Consider the following 17,987-nt stretch of genomic DNA (forward strand, 5'->3'; position numbering starts at 1 on the left):
AAACTTATGAACTCGTCATAATTCAAAACTGCGGTAATTGGCACTTGTAGCCCACAATCCGTGATCTACTGCATCACTTTCAATAGAAAATACAAGCTAAACAGTTGCTTAGTGACTATCAGTGTGCAGCAGATGTCATAAGCTATAGGTTGAAGGACTTGCAGACTATAGGACACTAAATTTAAAATCGAAAAAATGGAATGCCTGATAATCACTGTTGTATAGATCTTGAGAAGTGTTGATAGCTTCATAACTACATTTAGAGACTTGCTAATGCATACGGACTGCGAATGCCATGGGAAAGGAATGTCTATAAAACTGTAACTACTGTGGTCGTATACAATGTAGACAACTGGTATCAACAGAAAAGTTATCTTGCGTACTTACTTAATCCGGTCTGAATTCACTAATAAAGGAGCTAATTAGGGACTTGAGAAATATCTTATTCACCTAAGAAAAACAATTAATGATTCTTAAACCTGCAAGTAGTTTATGATCTGAAACTACCAACATTAAATACAGCTTCCCTCTACATCTACATCCACATCCATACTCCGCAAGCCACCTGACGGTGTGTGGTGGAGGGTACCCTGAGTACCTCTATTGGTTCTCCCTTCTATTCCAGCCTCGTATTGTTCGTGAAAAGAAGGATTGTCGGTATGCTTCTGTGAGGGCTTTAATCTTTCTGATTTTATCCTCATGGTCTCTTCACGAGATATACGTATGAGGGAGCAATATACTACTTGACTCTTCGGTGAAGGTATGTTCTCAAAACTTTAACAAAAGCCCATACCGAGCTACTGAGCGTCTCTCCTGCAGAGTCTTCCACTGGAGTTTATCTGTCATCTCCGTAACGCTTTCGCGATTACTAAATGATCCTGTAACGAAGCGCGCTGCTCTCCGTTGGATCTTCTCTATCTCTTCTATCAACCCTATCTGGTACGGATCCCACACTGCTGAGCAGTATTCAAGCAGTGGGCGAACAAGCGTACTGTAACCTACTTCCATTGTTTTCGAATTGCATTTCCTTAGGATTCTTCCAATGAATCTCAGTCTGGCATCTGCTTTACCAACGATCATCTTTATATGATCATTCCATTTTAAATCACTCCTAATGTGTACTCCCAGGTAATTTATGGAATTAACTGCTTCCAGTTGCTGACCAGCTATTTTGTAGCTAAATGATAAGGGAACTATCTTTCTATGTATTTGCAGCACATTACACTTATCTACATTGAGATTTAATTGCCATTCCCTGCACCATGCATCAATTCGTTGCAGATCCTCCTGCATTTTAGTAGAATTTTCCATTGTTACAACCTCTCGATACACCACAGCATCTTCTGCAAAAAGCCTCAGTGAACTTCTGATGTCATCCACAAGGTCATTTATGTATATTGTGAATAGCAACGGTCCTATGACACTCTCCTGTGGCACACCTGAAATCACTCTTACTTCGGAAGACTTCTCTCCATTGAGGAACTCTTCAATCCAATCACACAATTGGTCTGATAGTCCATATGCTCTTACTTTGTTCATTAAACGACTGTGAGGAACTGTATCGAACGCCTTGCGGAAGTCAAGAAACATGTCATCTACCTGTGAACCTGTGTCTATGGCCCTCTGAGTCTCGTGGACGAATAGCGCGAGCTGGGTTTCACACGACCGTCTTTTTCAAAACCCATGCTGATTCCTAAAGAGTAGATTTCTAGTCTCCAGAAAAGTCATTATACTCGAACATAATACGTGTTCCAAAATTCTACAACTGATCGACGTTTCTGTCTTGTATGTGTTATTGATAACAAAGTTCTAGTCCTAAAATAGTTTTTTGAGCAGGTGATATGCCTGATATTCACAAAAGTGCAGTCTGAATTACAGATCTGCTGTGAACTGGTATTGTACAGCATTTGAAAGGCAGTGCTCAATATACTGGTCATGGAATTTAATATACAAATGCACGAACGACAGTGGAAGAGTACATTGACAATACAACCATACAAAAAGGAATAGAGCGTAAAATTTCTGGGAATATATCAAGTTTTTTGCAGGTCAAGGCACTGCAACCAAAAAACTTATTTATTATTATTATTCTTATTTTTAACTGCATACACTGTTCTTTCAAGCTACACCTATTCACTGCAAATTTACTGAAATACTAATACACAAATCACATCTCTCTCTCTCTCTCTCTCTCTCCCCCTCCCCCCCTCCTCCCACACAGACGTACATATACAGGGTGAGAGCATTACTGATTCTGAACAAAAAACTTGATCTGGACATATACCCTATTCCGAATGGCTTCCGAGATAGAACACTTTTAATGTACATTTCTATTTATTTTCTGTATTATTCATTGTCATTATTTACAATGTACCACAGTAGTATAGAGGAAGTTGAGAACAACATTTTGGTACAGGATGCTTGTGGTCTATCAAGTCAGAAAACTACACCATACTGGCCTACAAAAAGTACTTAAGCTACAGTGCTCGCGCGTTACACAAGGTTTCCAATATTCTCGCGATCTCTTCGTGCAAACTGTTAGTCCTAGACAAAAAATAAATAGGACCTTTTTTGCTGCAAATTTAATTTACTTTAATTGTGAACTGAGACACGTTTTTGTTGGAGTGTGTGATTTTCGAGTTATTAAAGACAATCATACAAAAGTGATACTAAATGTGTTCTATCTCGGAAGCCAATCGCAATAGGGCACATGTCCATAAAAAGTTTTTTATTCAGAATCACTAATACTATCGCGTTTCAAAGCATGTATCTTTCCTCCTGACTCACCCCGTATATATAAACATTTCTTACAAGAGTGAGTTTTGTTACTAACCTTCAAAATGTATTTGTATATGCCATCAACAAGACCAAAGAAGACAACGTAAGGTTTGTAAACTGAGTAGTCTTTGACTTCCAGATCCAGCAGTCGATTTTCTGGCCCTGGACCACTGGGTTGTGTTGCACGAGCTTGAGCCAAAACTATGAGCCTGTTAAGGTGACGGAAGCGATCCTCCTTCCACCGGGCAGGTGAATGAAGTAGTAAGTACATGACACACTTATATAATGGACCTTCTGCAATGTAACAGTCTTTTATCCAGCCATGTGGGTTGGAAAGATAACTAATCATTTCTTCTTCCTCACGTGCCCATGAACGTGTTCTATAAAGACAGAAAACTATTTTTTAGAAACTAAGTACTCACTGAAAACACACACAAAAAGAATAATTTCAATTGCACAGTAATGCACAAGGTGTTTAGTATTTACATTGGGGCATTGCTTTTTTCATGATTTTTTTCCAACTACATACAGTACCAAAATACTGAGTACAGTATTGTGACTAAAGTGGATTGATTTATCATTAAAAACTCGCGATTTAAGTACACACTTAAGAGGAAGACCAAAGAGAAAAGCATACAACAAATCAGTTGGGCAAGGAAAAATCAGTGTTCCAGTAACAATACTTACGTAGTGAATATATATAGTGCCATATGCAACAAATATGGCACAAGAAACATGTTGGACTGTGGACCACCACCACCTGTATCTTCATGGAAACTCTTCTCCTGGGCAAAGCGCAGAAGTAGCAATTTCAAGTCGTGCACTGTTGATCGGTATGTTATGTCCCTGTTGACAATGATACAACAAAGTTACCAAAAACCAATTTCTGCACAGTTATAAAAAAAGTTGCTGCAAAGTTATCCATGAACACACTCCAGCCCAATTACACAGAAGTCAAAACAAAAAATTATGAGAAACATTAATAGCTCCAAGTCTTACAAAGAATAAAGGGAATGCGTTTTACTTTCCCAGTTTAGGATTAAAAGTCACAGGTATGCTGCTTTCTGTTCTATTATTAACATTTATTTTAGACATCAACCAAAAATGTTGCAAAATGAGCCACAGTTAATGAACAAAACTTCAAAAACTAACTGCTACAACAAATTGTTTTTGATTTGAAGTTATTCGGTGGGGACCTACAAATGTAACATCATAAATCTACAGTAAATGAAAATTAGCATTATAGACAAGCTTTTGTTCATTGTTTAGATAACTGTTGAGGTTATTTTGAGAAAAAAAAAAGTTACAATGTTCAGATCCTGGTGGAACTCTGTAATGCGCAATTCCCAAGAAAATGCCCTGTTTAATTCTAATCTCAGAAACTTCAGGTGTTCAACTTCAATTACTTGCCCATCGTAGTTTGAAACTGAATAAGTTTTATTTTAGTGTTTTTTGTTTTTGGCAAGGAATTTATTTTTAAAATCAATACGCAAGTTATTATGTAACCCATTTTTTAAAAATTGTCATCTTCAGAGATGAAAAAGTACACTCACAGAACTTTAAAAAGGAAAAACACTACAAAAAAGGATATGCTTATGTTAATTTTAAAGATTCCAAGTTAAATGTTCCTCACTGACATGGAACAAACTGAAACACATTTTCATTTAATACGTAATACAAAAACTGCACAAAAATGAATTAAATGCATATACACTGAGGAGGATAATCTTAAGTTACTGTAGTTGTGCATCATTCAACAGAAAGCTGTTTATATCATTGGCTAAATTCCTGCACTGACAATCCTTTTGCCATGTTTTCTTAGAGATATGCGGTTAAATGAGAAAAATTACAGCCAAGGATCAATGAATGTTCACATGAAATAACATTTATCACAATGAGCATCATTTTATTTGTTACAAAGAACCTAACCTGTGTCCAGTGCCTTCCTGAAGATACGTATTGTGACGCGCCAGGCAACTTGCGAAAGCTGATTCTGGGACATGTGGACCCCAAACTGGTAACAATCCATTGCATCTTGTGTTGGCATTCTGCAATGCAGCTGAATCCCATTCATCTCTAGTACGAGCCAATCTGTAACATTGAGATGAACACTCAATGAGGAAGATAACGGGAGGTAGTTAAAGCACTGATGTAGCTAAACTTCTGATGAAACACTGCTGAAATGGGACTGGGAGGGAGGGAGTGTGGCATGAAGAGAGGGTGGCGTGAAGAGAGGGTGGCGTGAAGAGAAGGAGAGGAGGTAGAGAAGGGAGGGGCTGGAGAAATCTCATGAACTTCTTTTACGCTGTTATATAAATCCCATTTTGTTATTTTATATATCTGTGTAACATTTATAGTTGGTTGGTTAGGAGTTTAAGGGAGTAAACAATGAGTTCATCTCTCCCTTGGTCAAGAGAGTGTGATTTCATCCAAAAAATTGACTGAATTATGAAATTATGTAAGAATGGTAAAATGTAGGCATTGTAAGCAATATTGATGCCAGAGCTGAAAAATAATTTAAAGAGAAGTAACAGTATATGAATCAAGTCAGTACATAGGTCAGAGAGCAGGCATTGGCTCACCCCACCTATATTTGACTCCCCACCAACCCAGTTAAGAGTGAACACAGTTACTATTAGATTTATAGTTTTCCGTAAGTTCCAGATTTAATAGTCAAGCTGATGGTTGCAGGCATGTTCTATAGATGTTGAAACTGTGTACACAAATAAATGGGCCATTATTTATGATTTTCTAACTGAACTCTACAGAGATCATCTCATGAAATACAAATATTCTGACACCAAATGCACATCATTACACTTAAAATGACACTACTGACAACTTTAAGAACATTAATAACACATTCTTGGGGTTCAAGCTGCGTCAAGTGGTTTACTGCCCACGAGCTTTCGGCAGAGATCCCCTCTGCCATTGTCAATTGGATGACTGTCATGTAGTAGTCACTGCCATGCTTATATAGCGGCGCCGTCGCTCGTGACGTCACTGGTGCTCGGTCCCGCACCACATATGGTAATGTTTTGGACGTGCGACCGCCGGGCCTGTTTCAACTCCTCCTTCACTGGATCCCATGCTGTACTTAGCTGAAATCCACCATCTGCAATGCACCTGAGTACAGCATGGGATCCGGTGTTTAGGGAGTTGAAGTGGGCCCGGCAGTCGTGAGACCAAAACATTACCATATATGGTGCGGTACCGAGCACCAGTGACGTCACAAGCAACGTCACGAGCGACATCATGAGCAAGGGCGTGGCTATATAAGCACGGCAATGACAACCATACGACAGTCGTCCACTTGACAATGGCAAAGGAAATCTCTGCTGAAAGATTGTGGGCAGTAAACCACTTGACGCGGCTTGAAACCCAAGAATGTCTTATCAACGGTTATCGCCGCGAAAGCATGTATTCATACATAACTTTAAGAACAAATTGTACCTACCAGTTTCAATCAAAAATTAGTTGAAGCGGCTTCAATGAAAAGGGATAAGCAAAAGAAGAAACTGAACACAAATATTGTATAAAACAGGCCCTTTACCAAGTTTACAACTTGAATGTGACCAAATTCCACTATGTGAAATATGTTTCGGCAATATGACCTGAAGTAGAAATGAAATGTGGCTGCAAAGTATGTCACTGAAGATGTTTAACTTAAAATCTTTTTGTCCTTTTAGAGAGTCTGTGATGACTATGAAAGAAAACATCTGAGTGTGAACTCTGGTGGATACAGTGTGATATGTTGGTACGTCAATGTGTAGCACTGCCACACAAAACAGGCATTTGCAATGTGGTGTCAGTCAGATTTATGCAAAATTTATCACACACAGTGATGATGTCTTATTGCTATTATAATAAGAAAAGGACTAGTACAGGATGTATTAGATATTCTTCTTTGCATTTTCTCAATGATCTTAAATTATGTTCCGGTACATATAACCTAATTCCTGCAGAGATACACTACAGGAACTAAACACAAACACACACACACACACACACACACACACACACACACACACACACACACTGTGCATTTCACTGGAGAAGGTGAACAACATTGTGGGCAGCCCACATCATCAATAGACCAAGCAACAATCTCTATTGTCCATATGTGGATTCTTGAAGAACACTGAATACGTATTAAAAAGATACCCAAAATGCTGGACATCTACCAGGAGTTGGGTTGGTTTCATTTTTAACAATTTCTTTGACATGAGAAAGTTTTCAGTGATGTGAGTGCCAAAATGTTTTAACATTTAGAAGACAGCAAATGTTGGGACATCGAGTTATTTTGGACCAATCTGATATTTAATGGACTTCTTGGCTAGGCTAGAGACTGAGAATTACAGCTGGTCCTACATTAATGATCCGCAAATCGAGGAACAGTCAAAGTAATGATGGCATAATGTGTTCTTATGACCGAAGAACTTCAACACCCAGAAATCTGTCAAAAAACAAACAGTACCATTTTTCTGGGACAAAGATAGTATTCTGTTGGTGGTCTATCTAGCTAAGGGCCATAATATAAACAGAGAGTATTACATCAGCTTTCTTAACCAGCTGATTTGGGCAACTATGATGAAATGCCTTGGCAATTTTACCAAAGGAATTCTTTTGTTGCATGGCAATACACCACCACATTCTTCCCAAGTTGTGAAATTAAATCAAAGCCACATTTTTTCCAACCTGTTCACCATTGTCTCCCCCTTCCTCAATTCACCTGGCCTGGTGCCTCTGAACTAGCTTCAGTTTCCTAAGCTAAAGAGACACCTGAAGCAGCAAAAAGTTATCATTGTGACTACACTGACGGTGTCAAAACATGCTGTTGAGAGCTGGTTTGATTGTCTGTCATGTGACTTCATTTGAATGGATTACAAGAACTGCAACAATGGCAATACAAATGTATTTGTCTCAAGAAGGGAAGGGGGAAATGTTGAATAAATGTATACTGTCAAAACTCTGATTATTCTTCCTGTGCAAGCAAAATGCATAGGACAGATGACACAGATCTTTCCCATTACACTTAAAATTGTGGACTGGCATCTACTTGTGAAATAAAATGTTAGAATACTTAGTGTATGAAAACTCAACCCAACTTCTCCCACTTCCACAGATCTGACTAAGACTACTACGTTTTTTATCACAACTTTAAGTCTATATTACACAGCCACATATCAAGTACTGATTCATTCTTCACTTTTCTTGCAGAAGTGCTGTCCATAGTGGTGGTGGTGGCAGCAGTGGTGAGAGGAGAATGAAAGGAAAAGACAAAAGCATAAAGAGAAGTTAAGCATATTATCAGTTCATCACTTTCATAAATAATTTTCATAGTTTGAATGTGTTCAATGTGTTTCCACTAATAGCGATGACATAAGGTCAATTAAAGTCCTCTCTCTTGAGCTAAGTAAAACCAAATACTTATTGAATGTGCTACTACATAATATTACAACTAATAACTACAATAATATTAAAACTAATAACTACACTAATAATAATAATAATAATAATAATAATAATAATAATAAATAATAAATAATAAGTTTTTTACCTAACTGCTGCCATATGACAATCGACATGAACTACATTGAAATGAGTCACTGTAGTATACCCTAAACTTCTCCTGTGCTTTGGTTCAAATTCTTCAACATTACATCGTTTGCTAAATGTGTAAATACCCAAGACCTTCTTGGGCTGAAACTTATAACCTTCACGGCATATAACACACACAAGACCTGTTTCTTCACCAAGATCCTCCATCAGATGAGGGCTCTTAGATGTAACCTATATGAAAAACAAAAGAAAGAACCATCCATAAATATTTATACTATATTCTATCTACTTGCTCCAAATTTCTCTCTTACATTTTCTATACTTTGTACACAAATTTTCGAGGAAGCATTTCTAAAATCAGCTGATCATGTCACTAGCCATTACAAATGTAAATGCAGTTATCTCCAAAGTTCACTTGTCTGCATGAAGTCTATACTAGAACAAGCATGTTACATGAATATAATGACTACATTAAAAACAAAATAAAACATTCCACCTCATGTTTTTTTTTACAAAAAATTGTCTAACAAATTAGAATCAGCTCATATATTAATAGGCTATTACAAACATATCAACAAAAGATCTTCCAGCCACCGATGCCGTAACTTCATCCAAGAAATTTCATGGACTGGTTGAAACCAGTGACACTTAAATACATAAAACTGATAATGTTCTAAATTTATAAGCTTCAAACCTGTCCTTTTTCATTGCTTCTCATTCCAAGTGCTCCTAGTTGTTTCTCCCGCATAGCCATTGCAAGACGTTTTTTCTCTGCACGGGTATACTCCCGAACCTCTTCAATGCGGGAAGCCACTTCTGGATGCTGACGCAGAGCTTCCAGTAAGTTTTCAGCCAAGGAACCTACATGTTCATCTGATGACATTTGTTCGAGCTGATGGATGATTGGTACACACTCTGCTGAAACCGCCAGCTGAAACACAAAAAAATTCCACAAACTGAAACAGAAATTCGAGTTGGGAATGAGGGTGTGGGACAGATTAGGAGAGAAGTGGGGGCAGAGAAGACAGGCATGGGGAAAGTTTGAGCACGGGAGGGGAGACAGACAAGAGGACAGGAGAGAGAGGAGCTGTAGGACGGGGGGAATGTAGAACGGAGGAGAGGGCCCATAGGACATAGTGAAGAGGAGCTGTAGAACAGTGGGTTTTGGGGGGGGGGGGGGGAGTTAGAAGAGGAGTAGGGAAATAGGGATAATGTGGGTGAACAGTAAGAGGACAGTGAAGGAGGAAGTAGGTAGGAAGCAGAGAGAGAAGAGGGGACAGGGTGAGGAGAGGGAGGAGGAGGTAGGGAGAGAAGGAAGGAGATGGGGGGAAAAGGAGAGATGGGGTAGGGATGAGAAAAGGGATAAGGGTTGAGAAGAGGGGGATGGGCGCAATGGTGGATATAGAGGGAAGGGGAGAAGGGAGCAATAGGGAATATAGGACAGAAGTGGGCAAGGGGGTGGCATGCGAAACGGGGCAGAGGAGGGAAAGGGGAGGTGGAGGGGAAGGGGAAGACTGGGAGGAAGGGGGAAAAAGGGGCCAGAAGGGACAAAAGAGGGGGCAGAGGGAGAGAGAAGGGAGATAGGAGGAGGGGGCGGAGGGAGAGAGACGGGAGATAGGAGGAGGGGGAGGAGGGAGAGAGAAGGGAGATAGGAGGAGGGGGCGGAGGGAGAGAGAAGGGAGATAGGAGGAGGAGGCGGAGGGAGATAGGAGGAGGAGGCGGAGGGAGATAGGAGGAGGAGGCGGAGGCGGAGGGGGAGGGGGGGGGGAGGGACACAAACTTGAGACACCTACAAAGAATAAAAACAAACAATGGAGATGACAAAAGATGACACAGGTAAAGAAAGACATGGACAGAGACCATAAAAAAGAAATTAAAATCACACCGAGTGTGGCAGTGGTTGGCCGACCACAGAAACAAAAAAGGAAAAGCCAACCACCAAGAAAGGCACAAGAACCCCAGTCTAAAATCGTAGGCCAAAGGCCAGACTAAACACAAAAACAGGACAAACACTTAGATCAAGCGATAAAAACCCCCTGCACGAATAAAACTATATCTGCAATTGCAACGTCATCTGATAAAAGTGCAGGAAGCGTATCAGGCAGCGCAAACATCTGCCTGAGCAGAGTTAAAAGCGGGCAGTCCAACGAAGAGGGAGCTGAAGGGTTGGGGAAGAGGGAGTGGAGGGGTTGGGGAAGAGGGAGCGGAGGGTTGGGGAAGAGGGAGCGGAGGGTTTGGGGAAGAGGGAGCGGAGGGGTTGGGAAGAGGGAGCGGAGGGGTTGGGGAAGAGGGAGCGGAGGGGTTGGGGAAGAGGGAGCGGAGGGGTTGGGGAAGAGGGAGCGGAGGGGTTGGGGAAGAGGGAGCGGAGACTAATAGACTAATATACAATCAATGCTAAATGCTCTATGCACAGCCCTCAGCGCATTCTACATACAGACACACAGATCTTCTTCATTAAGAAGAAATGTATTGCTGCAAAAGCTAAGAGTCCCGATTTCTGCTTGAGGTGTGTGTATTGGCAGTGCAGGTGGCTGTGCATGCTAAATGTTAGTACTGGCCAGTCTTCCTAATTTTATCCATATTCTTAAGTGAATTTCACTTTTGTTCCGTACACTGTTGGAGGATGAATACATACAGATCATAGTTTCAAGAAATCTTCTTGGTAATAATTCCCCCCCCCCCCCCCCCCCCCCCCCACACACACACACACACACACACACACACACACATTCTGCTATCTTCACCACATTTTTCCCCACAGTACATGTGATCATTACATCATACGTAACTTTTATTTTCAATTGTGATATTTCATACACATATATTTGTATTTACAACCTCTAAATTTAATCTTTTAACTTTCAACACCTTAATACTAAGGATAGAAAAATTTAAGACTTATGAATATTTAATTTGCATTTTTCTGTTTGCAACGTGAGTACTGGTGGCACAAACTGGAAAAAGTTACCTATTCAGATTCATGAAACATTAAATAGGTTCTGGGAACAACAGTTATGTTGATCGACACACTAGATTCCAGTTACTTAACAAGCGGATTCTCTAAGCAGGAGCCAATAATTAATGTACTAGATTAATTTAGAATACTTTGACTTTATAATTAACTGCGCAACTCACCTGTGTTGCAGGGTGATTTCCTGCAAGTCCTGTCAGGAATCTTAGAATGTATTTAAGTGAAGGTTTCGAAATAAAATCCTTCCACAGCTCACAGTCACTACGTACCAATATTGGCTTATCTGTAGGTGCACGAACCTGAAGCACATAATAAAATGCAATTTTTTAAAACAATCTTTTTTACAGTTACTGTACTAATTCAGTCAAACCATAATCATAACGGCAATGAACAACTTACCATTATATAGTCCAATGCTTTCTGTACAATACCAAGGCTTATAATGTAATCCTTCAATGTGTTTCCAATGTCATTTCGTTCAATTCCGTCCGTTAGTGTACAGAAAAGTTCAAGCTGCAACATAGTATCATCATAGTAGCCACAAAGAGCTGTTGTACAATATCAGTTTCTCAGACAGTAACAATAAATGGTAATGAGCAGAAGAAGAAGAAGAAGAAGAAGAAGAAGAAGATGATGATGATGACCACAAACTAACCTTCTGTTCATCATCTGGTGTATGCTCAGAATCAAACTTATTGAAGTCTATCACAGACTTGAAATGATTACACAGCAAAGCCATTCTCTCCTCATTGCAGTATGTAAGAGCTGCCAAAATCCGGGTGAGATGCAACAGCAATGGTGGGTTGCTTGTCACAGGAGGAACTGATGTAAAAGGCAACAGTGCCTCTACATGTAAAGTACCTCCAAAAGAAGCAGAAAATCTCTGAAAGTCTTCAACAGGTCGTGAAGTGGCCTTCAGCAGTATGGTTTCTGTGATCTGAAAGATTTAACTTGTCAGTAACTCAACATGCACAGAACCGAGATGTAATATTAATAACTACAACCTTAAAAACTAAAACATTGGCTAAGTTCATGATAAAACTTTTCCCAGTTATATTTTAGATATGACTACTGTCCTGTTTGAAGTAGTCCTAGCAGTATAACTAATGCACCTACAACCTTACTTTCTACAATTAGTTGACAGATTTTGCAGATAAGGATTCCAAAGTGGTCTACCAGTCATTATTCTTGCCACGTCACACGTCTGTTTTGTTTTTCCATATTATAATGATCAAACACACAAAGGACAAATGTAGATGAAAGATCCTAGCAATCACAAAAATTGGTTAGGAAAAAAATCATCTTGGTTAAGGACAGTATCACCAACAGCATGCGGCTGTTGAAAGGGCTCTAATAATCCAGTATCCTGGGAATTGTAAAGGCATCACCGAATTTTACTGTATGGATTTGTCTCTAAAATGTTATATTATGGACTCAACCACAATGAATCCTATTTAAAAACACCTTACCAGGCAAAGGAATCAAGAATAACAGAGCTGGGGTATACTGATGAATAGCCGGTTGTTTGTAAGACATTTTATCATGAAAAATTGTGTATTCCAGACAGAATAATGTTTTTGGTGTTAAAACAAAAGCAAGTAATTAGTGTGCTTGTTCTTAAAGTTGAGCAAAATGTAAGCACTTAAAGCACAGAAAGGAACAGGTCTTTCAGTTTAATGACCTGTTTCCAATACAGGCGTAAGATTTTTCCCATCAGGCATGAATATATCAATAACAAAAGATTTATACAAAACATTTAGCACCAACGAAGGAGACATGTCTGTCTGTCTGTCTCTGTGTCTGTATATTAGCTAATCTTCAAAACACACTGTAATTTATGTTTCCACCAGATTGAAAAAGGAACATGCCACACTTGTGATTTGAATGCTGCAGCACTGAGACCAATGGCATATGGCCCAGGACAAGAAATTTTTGAGCATTAACAGCACCCATAGGGGACAGAGGAAGCACGCCCTCATTGTAAGCAGATTTTTGAAATGGCAAAATGAAGTAATGGAACAAGACTTGTACTGAACTTTTATTTGGAGAAGACATTACGAACACCTTTGTTGTCAGTTTGTGTAGCATATTATGACGACACATGATGGACCCACATTCCTGGGATACACAACAATGTACACAATTTTTGTCACATGCATCTATGAAGTGATGCTATCCTATGCATCATAAAGTGCCAGACAACAGTTTCAGTTCTTGTGACACTGAATTTGTCACCACTGTGAAATGTCAAAAAGTACTATCTTAATGTTTATAATACAGTAGAAAACTGGTTAAGATTCACCTGAATCCTTTTCATTTAGTCATACTTTTCCCAAAATATTACTGTTGACAATTTTGAAAACTGGTTGGCTAATAATTTCACAATAGGTATACTGTGTTTACATTAGTCAATTCTGAACCAGTTTCTGACAAACACATCACATAACAGAAATTTTTTTGTTTTGTTTGGAGTGGGTATTAGTAACTCACTGATTTACTTTATTGAGAACAGAGATTTCCCTCTTCTACAACTAGTAATTTTCTAGCATAGATTTCTACTATTCTTGGGTATTGTACATCGTACCTGGATGGCAAGAACTTAAAAATATGCATTCCATCTCATCAAACTGTGTTAACATTCCTTTTACTTGTTTACAATGATCAAATTATTGTGTAACAGAAAATATGAATTAATTTATAAAATATTCTACTGGAGAAATTCCTTGCTGGTAATATCAGACACAAGATTATATTCATTCTCAAAATATTATTAAGATTTGAATGTACACTGCTCTTGCAGTAAAAATATCCTCACCTGTAATAGCTGTTCTGTGATGGTTTTCTCACATTTATTTACCAAGCACAAGTGGACTATTCTGAGAAGAACAGGAACAGTTCCTAATTCAGGATCGATCAGCAACTCCTGATTACGTTGTACCTTAAGGCAGAGCTTAAATAATTTCAACAGTACTTGAAGTAATGGTTTTGACTTTGTTGTCTCTTTAATAGCAGCAAACCGGTCAAGCATAATCTGAAAGTAAAATTTTGATAAGTCACGGATCAAATAATTGTCTCAACAATAAACTGTAAATATACACAACAATATGGAAATCCTGTCTGCTCTTTGAGACTGAAGACCTGATAATACACAAATACAAACCTTTTGTAAATGCTAAATTACTACTAATGCATTACGATTTACTCTTAACAGATGCAATCCTGTAACACATGTGAAGGTGGACATGCATGGAGGCTTCTGTAGCTGTTGTAAATTCCAATATGAAATTTTGTCTGGATGCACGGCCAAAGTCATTTTGGCATAGTGTCTATAATGTTTTGCTCACTGCTACAAGTGTCATTCATCAAGCTTATTTATTTACTAATTACATCATGCCATTGCAGCCACATATCGTATTTACTCGAATCTAAGCCGCACTTTTTTTCCGGTTTTTGTAATCCAAAAAACCGCCTGTGGCTTAGAATCGAGTGCAAAGTAAGCGGAAGTTATGAAAAATGTTGGTAGGTGCCGCCACAACTAACTTCTGCCGTCGAAAATATGTAGCGCTACACAGGCATGCTTTCCAGGCATAAAGATAAATACTGGTGCCAAAACTTCTGCGTCAGTAAAAAAATTAAAAAAAAGTGGGAGACGAGCTTTTTTCTCCGCCCCAAGTTTCGACCACTGCATTTTCATACATTATCCAACAAAGTAAATACAAATTCCGTATTGTTCATCTTCAAATGTAGCAGCATTTCAATGTACTACGAAAATCCTACTGGCAAGACTGTTCAGGATGTTTATCAATATGGCCAACTCTACGTTCTGAATTTTTTGCTCCCTGTGAGAAGAGATGGTTTCTAATAGGAACTTTTATGAATTGTGAATCACATGCAGCATTCTCTTCACCATAAGAATAATACGAATATAAACATTTTGCCATGTATTCTTTCGTGTTTGCTGCTATCTCATTTAAATCCTGTCTGCCTAATAAACTACGAAACTAGTGTGAGACAACAGCAAATGCGGAAGAATATACATATCATGTCATGTTTATATTCGTATTATTCTTATACCTAATAGTGATACAGTCAGAAATGAAGCACGGCAATTGACTAGATTTTTAAATCTAAGATGACTCTAATTTCTGTGCAGAATGTAATGTACAAAAGAGGCGTCTGCAAAGATTTTCAAATGGAGAAAAATTTTAGCTAAACTCTCGTTCAGAACATCTTCTATCATACGCAGTCTATTATTTGGTTCTTGTTGATTATTATCAAAGAAAGCAGCAGTGTAAGTAACAACAAATAGCAGTCTTTCGCCATTGTTTTGCTAATGAGACAATTCCTCTCTTTTTTTAATTGTAAGCAGCGACAGGGTGCACAAAAGCAAGCCATGCCGCGAGCGGCGACAGGTCGTAAACACACATCATCAGAATGTGACAAACAATGCATGACACAGTACAATAATGCATTTTCAGCTAGAGTGATGTAAACATCCATAACAAAGAGAATGGCACTTATCAGATCAAAGAAAAATAAGCAAATGATTCAAACCAGACGAAGCACGTGGAAAAGGAAGGGAACCCATATAAATACGGACGGAGCGCCTGACGCATAGTAATGGCTACCTGGTGAAGCGTAACTGCTAAGCTTATGACTCGAACCAAACTACTGTAGCTGTATCATCATTCATTCGACCTAAATTGTGTCTCATAGTTTAGCTTTGTTTCAATTTGGAAGTGCGGCCTTAAACTTTTCTCTTCCCTTGAATTTCGAGTCTCAATTTTCAGGTGCGGTTTAGATTCGGGAAAATTTTTTTTCCTTGATTTCGAGTCACATTTTTCAGGTGCGGCTTAGATTCGAGTGCGGCTTAGATTCGAGTGCAGCTTAGATTCGAGTAAATACGGTACTCTGAGGAGCAAGAAAAAGGAATGGTATATCAAGGTTAATCACATTTTTTATTTTTTGCAGACCACTTTGTAGGTAGGTAAGAGTGAAACAAATAAATGCAAAATATGTAGGGAATGTAGAGGAGTTTCACTCAGACTCTGAAGGAATCATAGGGACATGAGCTGCCCAACAAAAACAAAAACCAACCATATTCTTCTCATGAAATTTCAATCACCAACTTTCTACTCCAAGTTTTCAGCGCTTTTTTTTAGTTACACACGCTGACATGCACACATGGCAATGGAGAGACTGATTATTGATGAGCAATTTTTGAAAGCAGTTTCCTCTGCTGATGGCAGTGGGGAGGGGCTAGGGAAGGAAATAAGGGGGGTTTAGTGGGAAAGAGGTATCATCCTTCCCACAGGCAAAGGATTCACCATCGTGGTCATGAATTGTAGTGGCTAGGTGGCTGAGGGTCTTCACCAACGTCCAAACACCTATGCATACAAACCCTGCGACAATGATCCCAATCCAGAAGTGCAACATGACCTCTAACTGCTCCTCAAGGCCTTAGGTCCATCCCAAAACCTGACACCTGAAATCCATCTCCTTCCTCACACCAGCAATCGCTGTCCTCACATCTTTTACCTACTCCCTGAACTTTACAAACCCAAACTCACAGGTCTCTCTAACGGTCATCCCACTGTGGCTGGTTACAATGCTCCCACAGAAGGAACGTCTGCCTACTGCCCAAACGACCATCCATAACCTCCCATCCTACCTCCCAGACACTGCCCACTTCCTTCACAGCCTCTCTACAGTTCTTGTCAAATTACTGCCAGATTCCTTGTTGGTCATAATTCCAAATTTGCTTCACCTGGTCTTTCTCAACTAAGTGAGCCACCTTTGTAGGCACTAATCTCCACCCCTCAGATGGCTCCATAAGTATACATTTCATATGAAGTGCACCAACCACTAACAGTGCCTCCATCAACAGCTGTCACCCATTCCATGTCAAAAAGTTTCTTCCTCACATGTACACACCACATCTGCAGTGGAGAGCAGGAGTTGTCGAAATATACCGATAATCTTATCAGAGCCTTTTTTTGATGGACAATATCCCATCCAGCACATCCATAAACACATCTCCTGTGCCATCTCTTCCTCTGTTAAACAGCCACTGGCCACACTCCTCTGATCACTCAGTATCACCCTGGCCTTGAAAGCCTCAACCACATATTCCACCAGGACTTTGATTATCTCTCTTCGTGCCCTGAGGCGAGAGATATCCTGTCCAAATCCTACCCACACCACCTTGAGTAGTGTTCTGCCATGCGCACAACCTAGAAAATGTCCTTGTCTGTCCCTATTACTGCTCTTAATCCTGTGCTTCATGGGTCAATTGCCTGTGGTCAGCACAGGTGCAAGACCTGTCCCATAAACCCATCCACCAATTCCCATCACAGTCCAATCACAGGCATTTCCCACCCAAAAAAGGAAGAGCCATGTGTGAAAGCAGCCAGGTTATATATCAGCTATGATGCAATGACTGTACAGCACTCTATGTGAGGCATAACACAGCCAAACTGAAAACTTGTGGGCATATTCTCTCTCTCTCTCTCTCTCTCTCTCTCTCTCTCTCTCTCTCTCTCTCTCTCTCTCCCCCCCCCCCCCACCACCACCAACACACACACACACACACACACACACACACACACACACACACACACACAGTGGCAACAATGATAGCTTTCCGATCTGAAGAGTCCTTTACATGGCAGGGAGA

General features: G+C 39.6%; 1 protein-coding gene across 1 annotated transcript in view; it reads right to left on the reverse strand.

Moving 5' to 3' along the window:
- Positions 1–17,987, reverse strand: part of LOC124556456 (protein purity of essence) — a 443,522-nt gene that overhangs the window by 22,004 nt on the left and 403,531 nt on the right. The window contains exons 73-81 of the mRNA XM_047130407.1: positions 14,127–14,342; positions 11,967–12,248; positions 11,711–11,824; positions 11,476–11,610; positions 9,035–9,271; positions 8,339–8,571; positions 4,708–4,869; positions 3,466–3,624; positions 2,834–3,158 (exon numbers count right to left, since the gene is read on the reverse strand). Coding sequence (XP_046986363.1) covers positions 2,834–3,158; positions 3,466–3,624; positions 4,708–4,869; positions 8,339–8,571; positions 9,035–9,271; positions 11,476–11,610; positions 11,711–11,824; positions 11,967–12,248; positions 14,127–14,342 — 1,863 coding nt within the window. The remainder of the gene's footprint in view (positions 1–2,833; positions 3,159–3,465; positions 3,625–4,707; positions 4,870–8,338; positions 8,572–9,034; positions 9,272–11,475; positions 11,611–11,710; positions 11,825–11,966; positions 12,249–14,126; positions 14,343–17,987) is intronic.

The sequence above is a fragment of the Schistocerca americana genome, chromosome X (assembly GCF_021461395.2).
Source record: "Schistocerca americana isolate TAMUIC-IGC-003095 chromosome X, iqSchAmer2.1, whole genome shotgun sequence".
Classification (NCBI taxonomy): Eukaryota; Metazoa; Arthropoda; class Insecta; order Orthoptera; family Acrididae; genus Schistocerca; species Schistocerca americana.